General features: G+C 44.5%; 2 protein-coding genes across 5 annotated transcripts in view; both read left to right on the forward strand.

Annotated features, from left to right (window-relative positions):
- Nucleotides 1–1,093: 1,093 nt before the first annotated feature.
- Nucleotides 1,094–5,715, forward strand: rhoab (ras homolog gene family, member Ab). Its single transcript, XM_012827419.3, has 5 exons — nucleotides 1,094–1,228; nucleotides 2,643–2,800; nucleotides 3,983–4,103; nucleotides 4,534–4,664; nucleotides 4,864–5,715. The coding sequence occupies exons 2-5, from the start codon at nucleotides 2,645–2,647 to the stop codon at nucleotides 5,035–5,037; spliced, it is 582 nt and encodes a 193-aa protein (XP_012682873.1). The 5' UTR covers nucleotides 1,094–1,228; nucleotides 2,643–2,644; the 3' UTR covers nucleotides 5,038–5,715.
- A 5,815-nt stretch (nucleotides 5,716–11,530) lies between these two features.
- The window catches only part of sema3h (sema domain, immunoglobulin domain (Ig), short basic domain, secreted, (semaphorin) 3H), a 32,622-nt gene continuing 28,417 nt past the window's right edge, over nucleotides 11,531–15,735 (forward strand). For all 4 annotated transcript variants that reach the window (XM_031566964.1, XM_031566965.1, XM_031566966.1 and 1 more), the window contains exon 1: nucleotides 11,531–12,143. In XM_031566964.1, coding sequence (XP_031422824.1) covers nucleotides 12,044–12,143 — 100 coding nt within the window. In that variant the 5' untranslated portion in view covers nucleotides 11,531–12,043. The remainder of the gene's footprint in view (nucleotides 12,144–15,735) is intronic.

The following is a 15,735-nucleotide window of genomic DNA, read 5'->3' on the forward strand; positions in this document are numbered from 1 at the left end:
GGTTCAATATTACAATATATTTCATATACAGTCAACTTTTTCATTTGAACAACTCCTACAGGCTTAGAATATGTTCAGTGTAATTTCACTATGTTTACTTCTAAACTTCTATCTTGGTCAATAAGAGGTGGCCATACATGCAATATCTTTATTTATTTATGTATTTATTTATTTATTTATGGCTTTCCTGAACTGCCATCATTTAATCAAGTTTTATATTAGCTTTCATATTAAGGACAAATAATTTTGCATCAATTAAGCTGTTATACCTTTACATTAAGTAAAATGTTACATAGTGCATTTTCTGGGGGCAAAAGTGGTGCCTTAATTATCATCTATTTCTGATTTGTGAATAAATTAAGTTACTGTACAGATATCACAGTATGGCACCAAGAAAAGATCTTCTGGGCAAGATAGGGGAGAATCAGAGGACTGGAGGAGAAGGTTGTCCGTAAACATTGATGCGGTTGTCTTTGTTAGATATCATTGTAACATCTTAATCTCCCACTAAGTGGCACGGTTGAGCCGTTAAATCATTTCAAAGTCTTAAATGCAATGACTGTAAAGTTTCCATACAGACATTTGCCACCAGAACTTAAGCATTATGTGAAAATTGTTCAAATTTAAATCTTTATTCTGCCTGAGAATATGTAAAAAAAAAAAATGAAGACAGTTTAAGCATTAACGACATTTTTGCAAGGTTGAAGTTGCTGTTTAATATGTGATATGCATTCTCTACCGCTAGATGGAACCATAGATACATAAATGCTTCTAATACATTTCCTCTCAAAGCTTGCCGTACCGTGTTTGTAAGCATGGAGGCTAGTCATAACATTGGTTATTTCTCTTATGCTTCTTCTAGAATCCACACATGTACCTGCGCTTATACATGTTACACAGTTTATTCAAATTAATTATTTCCTGTTGGCTAGGGGTCCGATCATGACTTAGAGAACTTAGATGAATTAGTTGATTTGTTCATCAAAGTGATTTGTGAATGACCCATAAACTCACATATTCAGCTATTGGAGTTATCGCTCAGAAGCTCTTCATAACGTGCCCGCACAGGCGTGGCTGAAACTCGTCCCCGCCATCCCTTCCCCCCCTACCGTCTGACTGTGCCCGCCCCTTGCGCGCCCTCGGCAATTCATTGTATCGGATTGAGAAAGAGACGGGAGTCGGCACAGAACGACTACTGGAAAACAATTTCCAGCCACCTAAATTACAGGTAGGATCCTGATAACTGGCAAAATGCTCTTTCAACAAGTTGTAATGTTTTCGAAGTACTTAAAACTGTGTGGGCTAGGTACTTAATTGTGGAATACAAAAGTTAATCTTGGGTTAGTCATTGGGTTACAGCATTTCCAGCGCTATAGCTAGCAAGCTAGCATTAGCTACTTTCCTCCAGCGAGTCTCAAATCGATATCTACTGCTTCCGCACTTCGCCAACCAACAAGGCGTTGGAAAACCGATTCATTGTTTTCTCTTGGACATCTCGACGGCCAGACAGCTTACTTGCCATCTTAACAATTGAGTTCCAAATTTCTTCAACCTACCTATCATTAGCAGTTATATGACAGTTTTGTGTAACGATCGAAGACAATAGGAGTACAGTGCTGTCAACTTTTACCTTATGTCTCCGACCATAAGCTGAAGAGCTCAGACAGCGAATACTAGACAACAAGTGAACTTTTATTAAGTTAGAAAGCTAGTTAAATGGTCAGCACGAAATCCATTCAGTAAGTAATGTTGGAAATGGCACAGATTTGCCAACGTAGACGGTAGACAGCTGAACAAATGTTTCTCGACGTTACCGATACATTGTGAACTGAATTTCATGCTTTGGACAGGGCATGGCTAAGCTTTGATGGCAAACTAACATTAGGCAGTGTTTAAACACATTTCTTAATGGGAGCTTTGAGACGACAATAGTCATACAGCCGTCATGATGAGGGTAATTGTTAAACACTTTGATGTGAAGCTTTTGTAGCATTACTTTTGTTCAACGCAGAATCAGGTTGATGTTGAGGTATGAAATCAATCGTTGAGATACTCAACATCAGTGCCATCATTGACGCGAATGTGACTGTCAGTTTTTCCAAAGGTTGAATCAGTAACGTTACTTGATGATGAACTTAAACGTGATGAAGCACCCTGAGCATCCTGTCAGTATTTTCTCTCCTCACCCGTTTTAAATAGATATTGACTAGAATTGGCGTTAGGTTTAATAGCTTGACGAGCTTGAACCCTCGCCGTGTACAAGACATCTGTTGCTGCAATGACGCCATCTTATACGGGAGGATAGGCTATGATGATAATACATGCCTGGGATGTGGGGTTAGATTTTAGGTCTAAAACCCCTAAGACGATTGCTATCCAATATCCAGCAGATCAGCTATTGCAAATACATAAATGTTATAGTTGCTTTTCAGTGGGTTTCAATAATATGTTTCCAACAGTAAGAGACTTAAGAAATCAATTTCCATACTACTTTCTGTCTTCCTTTTCTGTCTTTCTAATTTCTAAATCTACATCTACACGTTTGTTAGTACACACATTAGTACACATCTACATCGTCTAGTATCTGTTATGATGCCCTATTTCTGCCATGTGTATCTGAGTGACTATATGTCTTCATGCAGGCATGGCAGCCATCCGTAAGAAGCTGGTCATAGTGGGCGACGGAGCCTGTGGGAAGACCTGTCTGCTGATCGTGTTCAGTAAAGACCAGTTCCCGGAGGTCTACGTCCCTACAGTCTTTGAGAACTATGTAGCTGACATTGAGGTGGATAGCAAACAGGTAAGGCCCCCCCCCCCCCCAAACATCTGTACCTACACAAAACACCAAAGAAGATGAGGGTGAATCAGCTGTAAATAAAGAGGGAGACTCATGCTTTCTGTAATGTAGTTGTGCAGTGTGTGCTGGTTGCAGTTTTCTGTTTGCAGTAACGTTGGTAGCCAGATGAAATGCCATGGGAATCTTTGTTTGTTTTCTATAATTCGAGTTCAGTTGTACAGATAAGGGTTGATTATTGCTCTAGGCAAAGCTATGGTTTCTGATGTTGCCCACTCCTTCCAGAGCCCCAGTGACTGAACTGATTTGAAACATGTTGAGTCTTTAATCAAAGCTTAATGAGAACATAAGGACACATTTAGACCAGGCCCCATCTTGGCCTCCTAACTTAGAAATCTACCTAAAAAAAAACACCTTGAAGCTAGGGAGTGAGACAGCCTCGAATACCCTCATGTCTCTCCACTCGATCAGTTAAATTAAGTCTTGCCTTTCACACTTCCGCCCCAATTTAGACTCCTCATTTAGCTCCCTGTCCCCATTTCAGCAGGACCTCAGCGTCTCTGCTGGCTGTCCATCTTAGGGGATTCACGTGAGTGTGTCTCAAATAGCACACTTGAAACCAAGTGAAGCTTTGTCAAGCACTGGCGTGTCGTGGACTGGATGTTTTGGCTTTGAACATTAACCCTTCAGCAGGGTCTGGAACATTCTGAGTCTGGAACATTCTAATGTCAGAATGTGTTCATCAACAATGATTCATCATCAACAAGATTCTAAAATTCCACATTATTCTTTAGAACGTTCATCCTCCAACATTCTAATCACGACGCTGTAAGGGTACCAGCTGAAGGGTTGGCGCTTCGAACCCCCTTCTTTTAGTCTCTTCCCCTGAGTTGTGGCGCTGCCTAACGACTGCAAAGACTGGGCAACATGGGCTGTCTCTTGGTACTTGAAGATTTTGCGATAAAGTTGTAGAACACAGTTCTTTGGCTGGACAGGAAAGGATGAGACCTGCCTTGAGTCTCCTGGAGGGAGAGTGGTGGGAGCAGAGCTAGTGATGGGTGTGACCAGTACAGGATAGTGGTGATGTGGGCACACTGAACTGAACACAGAAAAATGAAATGTTCTTATGATATTAAACTGTGTGTGTGTGTGTGTGTGTGTGTGTGTGTGTGTGTGTGTTTCTTTAAGGTGGAACTGGCTTTGTGGGACACAGCTGGACAGGAAGACTATGATAGGCTCCGCCCCCTGTCCTATCCTGACACTGACGTCATCCTCATGTGCTTTTCCATAGACAGCCCAGACAGCTTGGGTACGACACACACACACACACACACACACACACACACACACACACTACAACTCTTATTCTCTTGTTCTGTTACTCATGCTTGGACTAAAGGCTCCCACATACCCTCTCCTCTAACATGGACACACATTGCACACTCTTTTTAACTTCTAGCAGTGCGTTGCTACACAGTTATCATATTCTTGGCATAAAATCTTAACTTTTAGTCGCGCCGTGCTATGCTAACTGATTTTTACTTCTATCTGCTGCCGTGCATGTCGTTCTCCAGCTTAGAAACTCATAATCTTGCAGTTACACTCGAGGTACACATCACTGAACTATTGAAAACCTTGGTCTTGGTTTTGGTCACGGGTTTAGAGGCCGTAGTCTGGAACAGGAACACTGGATATACACAGCACTAAAGCTGACGATCTCTCACTCTTGGCCTTCACAGAGAACATTCCAGAAAAGTGGACTCCTGAGGTGAAGCACTTCTGCCCCAACGTTCCCATCATCCTCGTTGGCAACAAGAAGGACCTCCGCAACGACGACCACACGCGCCGAGAGCTAGCCAAAATGAAGCAGGTACACACCTTCACACACACATCTGATCAAAATGGTGTTTTGGGATTACAAACTACCGGTGTGTAGCCTCTTGTGTGTGTGTGTGTGTGTGTGTGTGTGTGTGTGTCTGCGTGTGTGTGTGTGGCCTTATTGTTGGCTGTGCTCGAGTGGTAACACATGACCTCACCACTCTGTTTGTCTCTTTGTTTTCCACCAATAGGAGCCCGTCAAGGCAGAGGAGGGGGTAGACATGGCCAATAAAATCAGCGCGTTCGGTTACATGGAGTGCTCGGCGAAGACGAAGGACAGCGTGCGGGAGGTGTTCGAGATGGCCACCAGGGCGGCGCTGCAAGCCCGCCGGGGCAAGAAGAGCAACAAATGCCTTCTGCTGTGAGCCACGGCCACTGGACTCTTCTCTGACATAGGGACAAAAATGAGGGGGAGGGGTGGTTGGGTGTGTGAGCACACAGTGTGTGGAGATGATGCTTCGTGCCTCCACTTTCCACCATTCACTATACACACACACACACACACACACATGCATACACACCTCCCATGGAGCTGCCAAACTCCCTGAATATAGAACCTATTAATGAAAAAAGTGCTTTTTATTTGTGACGACGTGGGAGCTTTCATCAGTATTTAAGTATCTGGTGGACTAGGACATTCCTTTTTGTTTTTCAGTTTTTATCGCTTTAACTGATTTTGGGACACCAATTGCCCCGCCCACCTGCCAAAAACTGTTATGTGACCTTATGAGTGGGCCGGGCCTACCTGCTGTCAATCAAGTACTCCGCCCTGCAAGTCCTTGTATGTCTTTGATAACCAACAGGGCTGATTTTTTTTTTTAAGTTTGTTGTATGTACAAATCATTTTTAAGACTTTAAAAATGGTTTTTAGGACAATAAATGTACTGGTGAAAATGGGTCAAAGAAAATGATGTTCCAAAGGGGCATGTATACAGGTTTGTACATAAGAAATGTGCACATACTCGCGTGTGATTGCCAACATGACTGGAAGCGGCATTTGTAAACTAGGTTTTCTTGTGTAATAAATGACTTTCTACAAGGAACATGGTGAGTGTTGTGAACTAGATCAAACTGTCAGAAGTCACATCACTACACCTGAAGCTTTGCTTTTTAGGATTCATAGAGGGAATGCTAAGTGGATTTGTGTATGAATTCAGGTGAGCTACCATATAGTACCAGGCTGAGAAGAAATTAGCTACCATATACTACCGGATTGAGAAGAAACTAGCTACCATATACTACCGGATTGAGAAGAAACAGGTCTGAATCTAAGACCGCAGAACACACATTACAGCATGTCACATTATTTCAGGAAAAATCAAGATTAATATAAACACTTTTGAATTTAATTAAGTGAATTAATAAAATAATATGTATGTTTCCTTTACTATAAGGCTAACAGATCAGTTACATATCTTTGTATGTAGGGTGTTTGTACTCTGCATAAATATGGGTTTCATAAGGGTGATAATGGGGAAGACATTAAGCCATTATCCTATTTTAGGCCAGGCCCAAAACTTTGTCATGCAGACTTCTGGCGCTGTTGATGTTGTATTGCATCAGCCTACACCGCACCATAAATACCGTTATATTCAAATAATGGGTTGGACAGGGCGATTTTCCCAGGAAGGTGTAAGAAAAACAACAGACACTGTACAATATAAACACGCCAGAAGGTATAAAGATCTGCCAAGACTTTATGTTGTAAACAAAGCCTAGTACATACAAAATATAGCCTATCTCATATTTATGCCGTAACATTAATTGGCAAACAATGCTGTTCATAAGTGTACCAAACGGCTATAAATAGTCTACTTGTTTTGTCTGCATGGGTACAGAAGAAATGGCCCTGGGTGAAAAGGAAGGAACTCGTCACCAAGCCTCCACCCCCATCTGGTTACACCCAAATACGGCTGGCCTGAAAAGCTCAAAGCCTAGCATACTTTTGGTCTTGGGCAAGTCCGCTGCGCGATGCTGCTGCGGGGTTTGTGAGTGGAAGCGTCGACGCCCTGTTCGCTTTTGCTCACTCGCCCTCTTTCACTGAGTTTCAATCTTCTCCCGCTCAAGCGACGCTAGTGGAGAGCGCTTGTGCGAAGCTGCCGGCTTTTATACGGGTCTATTTTTAGCCGTGGCGAGTCAACCTATTTTTAACCAATATGAGCTCATCTTTTTCCGTTACACCCAATGAGAAAGAAGAAAGAGCCACGTGTGGAAAAGAAAGGGGAGGGAAGCCCAAGCAAAGGTGGGTGGGTCCTCTGTGAAGGCAGTTGACATAAACGCGGCAGCGCATTGCACAAGTTATTGCATTTAAACACATAATCGTTTTAATTTGACAAGAAAACACCTGCTGTATTCGAAACGCTCCTTCTACAAATCTGTTATTTGCTCAGCTCGTAAGAGGACCGTTTGACTTATTATCTATAAACTCTCCAATGCTACAGATAATTTTCAAACAAACCATTGCAGGTTTTCTGAACCACTGCAAAACCAGGGCACAATAAAGAAAACAAGTGGAAAGTATGCATAGGGAGTGGAAAAACTGAGGAGATTAAATGATGATGGCAAGGCCTAGATCGACTAGCATTTCTATCTATAAAGATGATGGAACAGCTTGCAGGTCAAAATATCCATCATTTATGACATTGAATACACCCAAGATCCAATGTCATGAACAGATTTTAAAAAGATTCGAGGTAAAGGCAAGGATCTGATGAAAAGTCACCCTCCTTAAATTCTTTCTGTTCCGCGGTAATGTGCTGTCGTTTGTTGAACAGGATGTGCTGAATTGTGCTGTCGCAGGTTGACAGCAAAACCCCACCATTTCAGCCTACAGCAGCAGACTTATAATTTGATCCACCAGCGACGCCTTGTGGTGGAATGTGAGGAGGACTTGACAGCAGCCTGTAGTGGTAAAATAAGTACGTTAGCCGGTGGAACTGGAAACCTTCGAATGGGCCTTCGTGTCGGCGTCACTGAAACCGGCCACAACTAAAACCTATTGAAGTAATATGACGAACAATCATGACAAATTTAGCCAAGTAGTCTAATCAAATAAATTCTGCATCACGAAAACCAAAGTGAACGCTGCACACTGACTAGGTGATTCTGACTATTAAGTGATTTACCACCACACCCCGACCCCCCACACCCGCCCAAGTTTCATTTCCATTGATATTTTACTGATTAAAAAGCAGTTCCCTTGTGAGCTATATTTGATTTTTTTACCTAAGCCATGGTAACATTGGGAGCAAGGGGGCCTTCCCTAAAAAGGTATCATGCCACTCAAATAGGCCCACTGTTTGAAGCAAATACATAGAGGCTGTTATGAAGGACTGATGGTTTGTTGTAGGGTCTATTGAACTGTATGGACAAGAAGACACACCTGATGGTTTGTAGTACGGTCTATTGGACTGTATGGACAAGAAAACACACCTGATGGTTTGTAGTAGGGTCTATTGGACTGTATAGACAAGAAGACACACCTGATGGTTTGTAGTAGGGTCTGTTGAGCTGTATATATCCCCCCCCCTGGAAGACACACCTACTGCAGTTTAGTGGAATGCAGTGGTCTCTAAACCTTGTCCACCAACCTCTCTCCATACTATATTAACTATAACCCTTATAACAGTTGTCTCTAAACCTTGTCCACCAGCCTCTCTCCATAGTATATTAACTATAACCCTTATAACAGTTGTCTCTAAACCTTGTCCACCAACCTCTCTCCATAGTATATTAACTATAACCCTGTCTCTACTTGCCCTCCACCAGAGGAAATAACACTGTAGTCTACCTTTACACCTTTGCTATGTACTCCATAAAGCCTTCATTACAGTGGTATTGGACCGTGAGTTGCATATGTCTCTTTCTATAAATGATGGAAAGCTGATGGCGGGCTCGTTGATCTGTGAGGTCAGTTTACTGCAACACGTGCCCTGCAGTGGTGCAGATCACCTCTTTAGAGATCCTCTTTATGTCCTTGACCATCTGCTTTCGTATGAGAAACATATTTAGCCAAGCAGACAGCCCAGACGGCACATGTACACTGCCATGTTTCACACACTGAATGAAGGAAGTGATCCTATCCCTGAATACTTAGGCTAAACTGTCTTTACGATCTGTCGACTATCTGGAATATAGATCTGAGAGAAAAGAATGTCTGAGACTCATGAGCGCTGTAATCTCTGACCCAGGATTCAACTCGGCCGTTCTGTATTAGCAAATCAGGGCACTTTCAAAAAGACTTTGCCTGCCGTGCCAAAGTCTGCTAACATCAATCACAATACTTCTAAGATTGCGGTTGTACTTGATAGACAACTGAGACATCAACTACTTAAAGGTACCTTTGACAGTCAACGACAATTATGTAATCATTGAGACCAATACAAACATAATGGCCCACCACATTGCTAGGCATCTTTGTTGTTCATTTTGGTCTAATTCATTTGTTTACATTTTGTCAGAGTCTGAAAAAGTAAGCTGTCAAGTGTGCACAAAAGAACTTGTGAAGTGATTTCGGTAACGTTTTCCAGCATGTATAGCATCTTTATGGTAGATGGTAGATTTTGACATTTTTCCAACAAAGACTTTTTATACATTTATATATTAGAGCCTTATGCACTTTTATATTCTAACTCTCTTCATCCCCTTGGCTGAGGGAAATGGAGCAGCTCTGTGAAAAAGTGCACTACAAAGCGTCTCGCACAGCAGCAGAATGGATGCGGCCATAATTTTTCACCGATGCAACGGCTGGTTCAGATCAGCCTCAGGCCAGATCCCAGTGTCGTGGGTAGCTTGTGAACCTGGTGCAGTCTGTGTGTAAATGAAATGTGCGTGTACTGTATAAGTTACTGCCTCATGTGTGACAGCAAGTTGAGGACTACGCTTTCCTCTAAGTACTGGCCTAAGAGTGTAGATGTCTATTCCTTCTGGATGGAGGGCTGGAAACTTTGCCCTGTGTCTCCATCATGGCTGCCGCAAAGCCTTGCCAATTCACTTAGCATTGTAATCAAGTCTGAGAAGCGGGGGCTTTTGATCTCTCCGTGCCTGAAAACTTCCCACCCAAGGACAGACGCTCACTGTACTCGCAGGAGACTGCTGCCAACAGTGGTGTTAGATCAGTGTGGAGCCGGCAGACACTCTTGGCCACGGACGCCAGCCTTCCATGCAGCCAGGCTGCCAGGCTGAATAGACGCTCCTTCAGGCCGGGCTCGTCTCCTGACAGGGTGATGGAGGGTGGTCGTGGTTTTCCACAGCCGGGTGAGGCGGCCACAAGCAGGGCAGGGGCGGCCAGATGAATAGAGATCCTCTCAGGCGGAGGAGGAGGACGACGTCCAAGCTGGAAAGTCCCGGCCATTTAGAGAGGAGGCCGTTTCTTAGCCTCTGTTTCGGAGGGCTTGAAGGATGGCAGGTTGGTGGGTTGGGTGAAGGGCTACTGGAAAGAAAATGAGCTGGTTGCATTGGCAGGCTCGAAGGTCTGGGGTAGTGTGGCTGGCACATGGAGATGGTTTCCACTTGGGCCGTCGTTGAACCGTTACCTGTCTCCACCTCTGCCTAGTGTCAGGCCTCACTTCCATGCTGCCTGCCAGGTCTCTGAGGGCCTTTACTGGGGTGACGGAGAAGGATGTCCTGGTGTGACACGCCTGAATGGGGTTTCTCATTCCCATCTCAGTGACTTCAACACATTCTCAGGGCTTTTTTTTTCCTCTCCACGGCTCCTGTGAAGTGACCTTCACAGAAAGGGAGTTATCCAATTACCAATGTGCTGTGTCCTCAAAGAATGGCTTACACCAGGCCGGTTTGGTTAACCTTACTTCACCCCTCCACAGACCTTAGATCACATTCAGTAAGACCCAGTGCACGTAACTGGTAACTCAAGAATGTTCTTGGACCGGAGGTCCCACTTAAGCAACCAGCCCCCTCTTTGAAGTGGAAATGTTTTAGGGTTCCCTAGCAACACAGCCGTCAATTCCCTTTATGGCCACTAGAGGGCAGAATGTTTACATCTTACAATTCCTCACCGCCGTTTCGGAAATGTGGCACAGTCATGCTACACAGGCATCCTCTCCCTCTCCTGTTCTTTCGCCCTCTGCCAACTCCTCTGGGCTGCGATTAATATTTTAGATCTTATCTATCGTCCCACACAGGCAGAGATAGTGTGCCCAGGGGGGAGGGAGGATTTGGAGACAATTTTGTGAGCAAGAGAAAATGTGTGTCCCTGAGGAGATGAGAGAGAGAGACAGAGAGACAGACAGAGAGAGAGAGATTGAGCTTTTATGTGTTTCCTTTTTTTTGTTGTTTGGGCGCTATTTATATTCATGTTTGCACATGGGCTTTCCACATCAATTTGTAATTTAATGAAGCCATTTCATTTGTAATTCCATACAGAGAAAGAGTCATTTGTGCGGGGTTGATCTCTGAGTCACTGTGTTGCTGTGTGAGTGAATACATGCCTGTCTAGGTTGGAGAGGTGGTTTATGAGGAGCATAATTACTGAAGGACAGACTTGGGTATAGATCAGGGGAGTGAGAGAAAGAGAGAAAAAAGAGGAAGGGAGGGAGGAGAGAGAGAGTGATGCAGAAAGAGATGAAAGCCACACAGCAGCTGTCTTCTCCTTTTTAAAACACACACTCCCTCACTCACACACACACACACACACACAGTACGAGAGAGGGCGGGCTCAGTGAATTGGGATTTCAACCTCCCTCCACAGTTGAGTGTCTGAAATAGAGAGAGAGAGAGAGAGATCAGAGAAGACTATAATGGGACAGAAAGAGAAGGAGCAGTGAGACGTGAAGACAGAGGAGGAATCAAGACATAACCACACAGCGAGAGAGAGAGAGAGAGAGACAGAGAGAGAGAGAGAGGGAGAGAGACAGAGAGAGACAGAGAGAGAGAGAGAGAGAGAGAGAGAGAGAGAGAGAGAGAGAGAGCGGGACCGGGATGAAAAGTGAGGAGTTGAATGGTGAAGCAGAAGGACTGCAGCTTCTTTGAGACAGATGAAAAGAAGAGGACAGGCAGGCAGTGAGGAAGCCTTGGAGCCTTGGAGCTGACGCAGAGGAGGGATAACAGAATTGGACTCAATATCCCTGTGTGACCCGCAGCTGAGTGTAATCTCTCTCGCTCTCACACACACGCGCACGCCGAGTTTTGGGTGTCCACTACCTTCCTCACTTCTCCAGTGTGTACGGGGGCGTGCGCACGTGTGTGTGTGTGTGTTTGTGTGTGTGTGTGTGTGTGTGTGTGGCCACCCCTGGCTGCCTGAACAAGCACCTTCTTGGAGTGTGTGTGAGTTCCTCTCTCCATCTGGGTCTCTGTGCGTGTGTTTTACTTCCATCCGTCGCCCTCGGAGTGGGACTGAGCTCCACGCCAACCATGTGGCGACTGCTTGCCCTGACCACGCTGACCCTGCTGGGGTCAACCGCGACACGAGCCTGGAGACCCTCTCAGCCGCGGCTACAGTTCACTCACTCAGGTAAGAGCCAAACTCCTTCCCCTCAGAGTCTATGCTCTCTCCCACTCTAAACCTATAGAAATCACATGGTATATGAGGGTATATGCCGATCGTGTGTGTAAGACTTGTGAAAACGGGTGATAATGTTCTCGGCTCGGGAGATCTCGAGTCTTGGTCTCTGCTCTTCGTTCCTCCAGGGTTAAAAGCTTATTGTGTGCTGTGGCTAGTCTGGTCAGATTGGGAGAGTTATCCCGTCAACCGAGTTATGCCTTGTCTATTGTCTGAGTCCCACACTCCCCATTCTGTCACTTTATTGCCATGCAAATATGCTCGGCATGAGTGGCGATTAGCAGCCACCAAAGATATTAAGCAATTAACAGTGGATTAACTCCCTCTCTCTCTCTCTTTCTTCACACTTTTGCTTTTCCCTCTCTCTCTCTCTCTCTCTCTCTCTCTCTCTCTCTCTCTTTCTGTTTCTTGTCTGTTCCTCTCTCTCTCTCTCTCTCTCAGAGAAATGTGATTACTTGATAAAAGAACAATGCAGTATTGAAATAAGAATTCTCCTCCATTTCACAATCCACTCTTTTTCGTGCCCCCTCTCCCCTCTCCCCTCCCCTCTCCCCTCTCCTCTCCCCTCTCCCCTCTCCTCTCCCCTCTCCCTCTCCCCTCTCCTCTCCCTCTCCTCTCCCTCTCCTCTCCTCTCCCCTCTCCTCTTCCCTCTCCTCGTAAGGGTGTCACTCACTGATGCTGTGATGCTGTATCTCCTTTCGCCTGATGTTCATGTGATCTGTTCTGCTCATTTATTCACTTTCACTCTTCACACATTTTCAAATGAGCTGTCATCACTCTTTCTGTCTCTCTCCCTTTCTCTCTTTCTTTCTCTCACTCTCTCTTATAAATGTGATTGCAAAAGGAGCAATGCAGTATTGAGAGTAAATGAGAGTTCTCCTCCCTTCTCCTCTCCTCACCTCCTTTGACCCGGGTCTACTTTCTGTCCTCATGCTGGTGTCAATACCTGAGTGAACCTGTCTCCTTACGCCTGATGTTCAACTGACCCACTAACTCGTTTATCAGTTCCTGTGTGATACTGTTCACACTTTTCAAATTGCCCCCCCCCTCTCTCTCTCACACTCTCTCTGTCTCTCTATCTCTCTTTCCCTTTCTCTCTCTCTCTCTATTTCTCTCTCTCTCTCTCTCTGTCTATCTATCTCTCCTTCTTTCTCCCCATCCTTCTTTTGTCACGTTTGTGCTGATTTATTTATTGAGATGTGTCTTAAATGTAAAATGTAGAACTTCATGTTCTTCTCGTAAAGATTATGTACTAAAATAGACTACAGACAGTCAAAACACACTGTTACACATAGGTGTGTGTGTGTGTGTGTGTGTGTGTGTGTGTGTGTGTGTGTGTGTGTGTGCGTGTGTGGGTGTGTGGTCAATTTAACCTGATAGAATGACAATTTATGTCTCAGTGTAGTCATAGCAGCGATATAGACTTACACCACAGCTACGTCACAGTTAGCCTTGAACTGTAATGAAACAGAATAAATATGGTTATGCATGGGTGGAGCTTGTCTTTACTGTGGATGGGTGCGATGACAAGAATGCGTGGAACAGCGGGTGTTCTTCTTACGCACACAACTCTGTTGACTATAGGCTACCAGGGAAAATGTGTTTGTGCACGGATGGAGGCTATTTCTAGACCACAGCTGTCTTGATTCAGTTCATAGTTTAAGATAGACTATTTTGTGGCGGATGAAATCACTGATAGACCTATTCAAAGTCAAAGTTATATCATATCAACGTTTTTATTATTTCATTGATTTAATATGTCTATCAGTGGCGGCTGGTGACCAAAATGTTTCCAACCAAAACTCCATTCATCCCCCCCACACACACACACACATTCTCACACAGACACACACACACACCTCACCCCTTGTTTTCACACACACACACACCTTGTGAACAGACTGTGGTGCAACAGTTTCCTCTGGGTCTTTCAGTGAGGGTGTCACCTGCCCCTTCATTTGACGAGTTTTTTCTAATAAGTCGCTATTTCAGTGTCAACTACACTAAACATATTCTGCATTCCTCCTTAGGGGGTTTACCACTTACTCTGAGCTAACTTACCCAAGTTTATCACTAAACCACATACTTGAAATACCCCCCAGGGCCCCCATTGAAGCTCCTCCAGCATTATGCACTCCTTCTCTCTCTCTCTCTCTCTCTCGCTCTCTCTCTCTCTCTCTCTCTCTTTCAAGCCAGTCCTCCAAACAGTACATCAGTGTTTACATGCCTCTGCGTTTGAGTGTGTGTGTGTGTGTGTGTGTGTGTGTGTGTGTGTGTGTGTGTCTGTGTGTGTGTGTGTGTGAGTGTGTGTGTGTGTGTTTGTTTGTTTGTATGTTTGTAATGAGTGACGCCCTTGTTGATGTAGCTCCCTCTCTGCAGCCAGACATGTACTGTATATGTGTGTTATAGCACCTGTTGATAGGGTATACAGTATGTCTAAGTGAGTTTGTGATGTACTGTATATATGTGTTATAGCACCTGTTGATAGGGTATACAGTATGTCTAAGTGAGTTTGTGTGGGGTTGCCCATACTGTTGATGTTTCAGGGATTAAGTACATCTAGTTTGTCTCATTTTGTGAATATCAGCTTCCAACATCTTTCTTTCTTTCTTCGTTTGTGTGTGCTGGTCCTAACGGTTTCTTGCCATTACCTCATCAGGCCAGAAATGTTCTCAAACTTTAGACCTCAATCTTTTAATTACAAAATTAGGCCTGTTATTCACTTTAGGTCATGCTCTCTCTCTCTCTCTCTGTCTCTCTGTCTCTCTCTCTCTCTCTCTCTCTCTCTCTCTCTCTCTCTCTCTCTCTCTCTCTCTCTCTCTCTCTCTCTCTCTCTCTCTGTGTGTGTGTGTGTGGACTTAACTGAGACCTCACTAATGACTCTATTATTCTGCTTATTCTCAGTCTGGTCTGATCTCTTAAATGATAAATGACAGATTTAGGTTTAAGCTGTGCCACACACACAGCCACACACACATGGATGTACACATGAGTGGCCACACACACACACACACACACACACACACACACACACACACACACATACATACACACACACATAGTTTCACTCATTCATTCACACACAATATAAACATTCTGCTTCACTGACTCACTCAACATTTCTAATGTGTGTAGTGTGTAAGTATGCGTGTGTGTGTGTGTGTGTGTGTGTGTGTGTGTGTGTGTGTGTTTGTCAGCAGTCCACTCAGACACACACTCAATTATTCATGAAGCTCTTCTCACTTTTCGCATGGGAAATATCTCTATCCATGTTCTAGCAGGTGTGTGTGTGTTTGTGTGTGTGTGTGTGTGTGTGTGTGTGTATGTGTGTGTGTGTGTGTGTGTGTGTGTGTGTGTGTGTGTGTGTATCTATCCATATAGAAGGCGTGGAGATGGATGGCTAGTTGCTCCCCTGTTGTGTTGACCCAGAGTAAGTGACACAGAGTAGATTTATAGTTGAAGCGGGCCGGGCAGGTCCAGGAACCAAACCAGCACCAGAGCCAGTGTGAGTGTGAGGGGGGGGCTGCACTCGCCCTCCGAGGGC

This window comes from Clupea harengus, chromosome 4 (genome assembly GCF_900700415.2).
Source record: "Clupea harengus chromosome 4, Ch_v2.0.2, whole genome shotgun sequence".
Taxonomy (NCBI): domain Eukaryota; kingdom Metazoa; phylum Chordata; class Actinopteri; order Clupeiformes; family Clupeidae; genus Clupea; species Clupea harengus.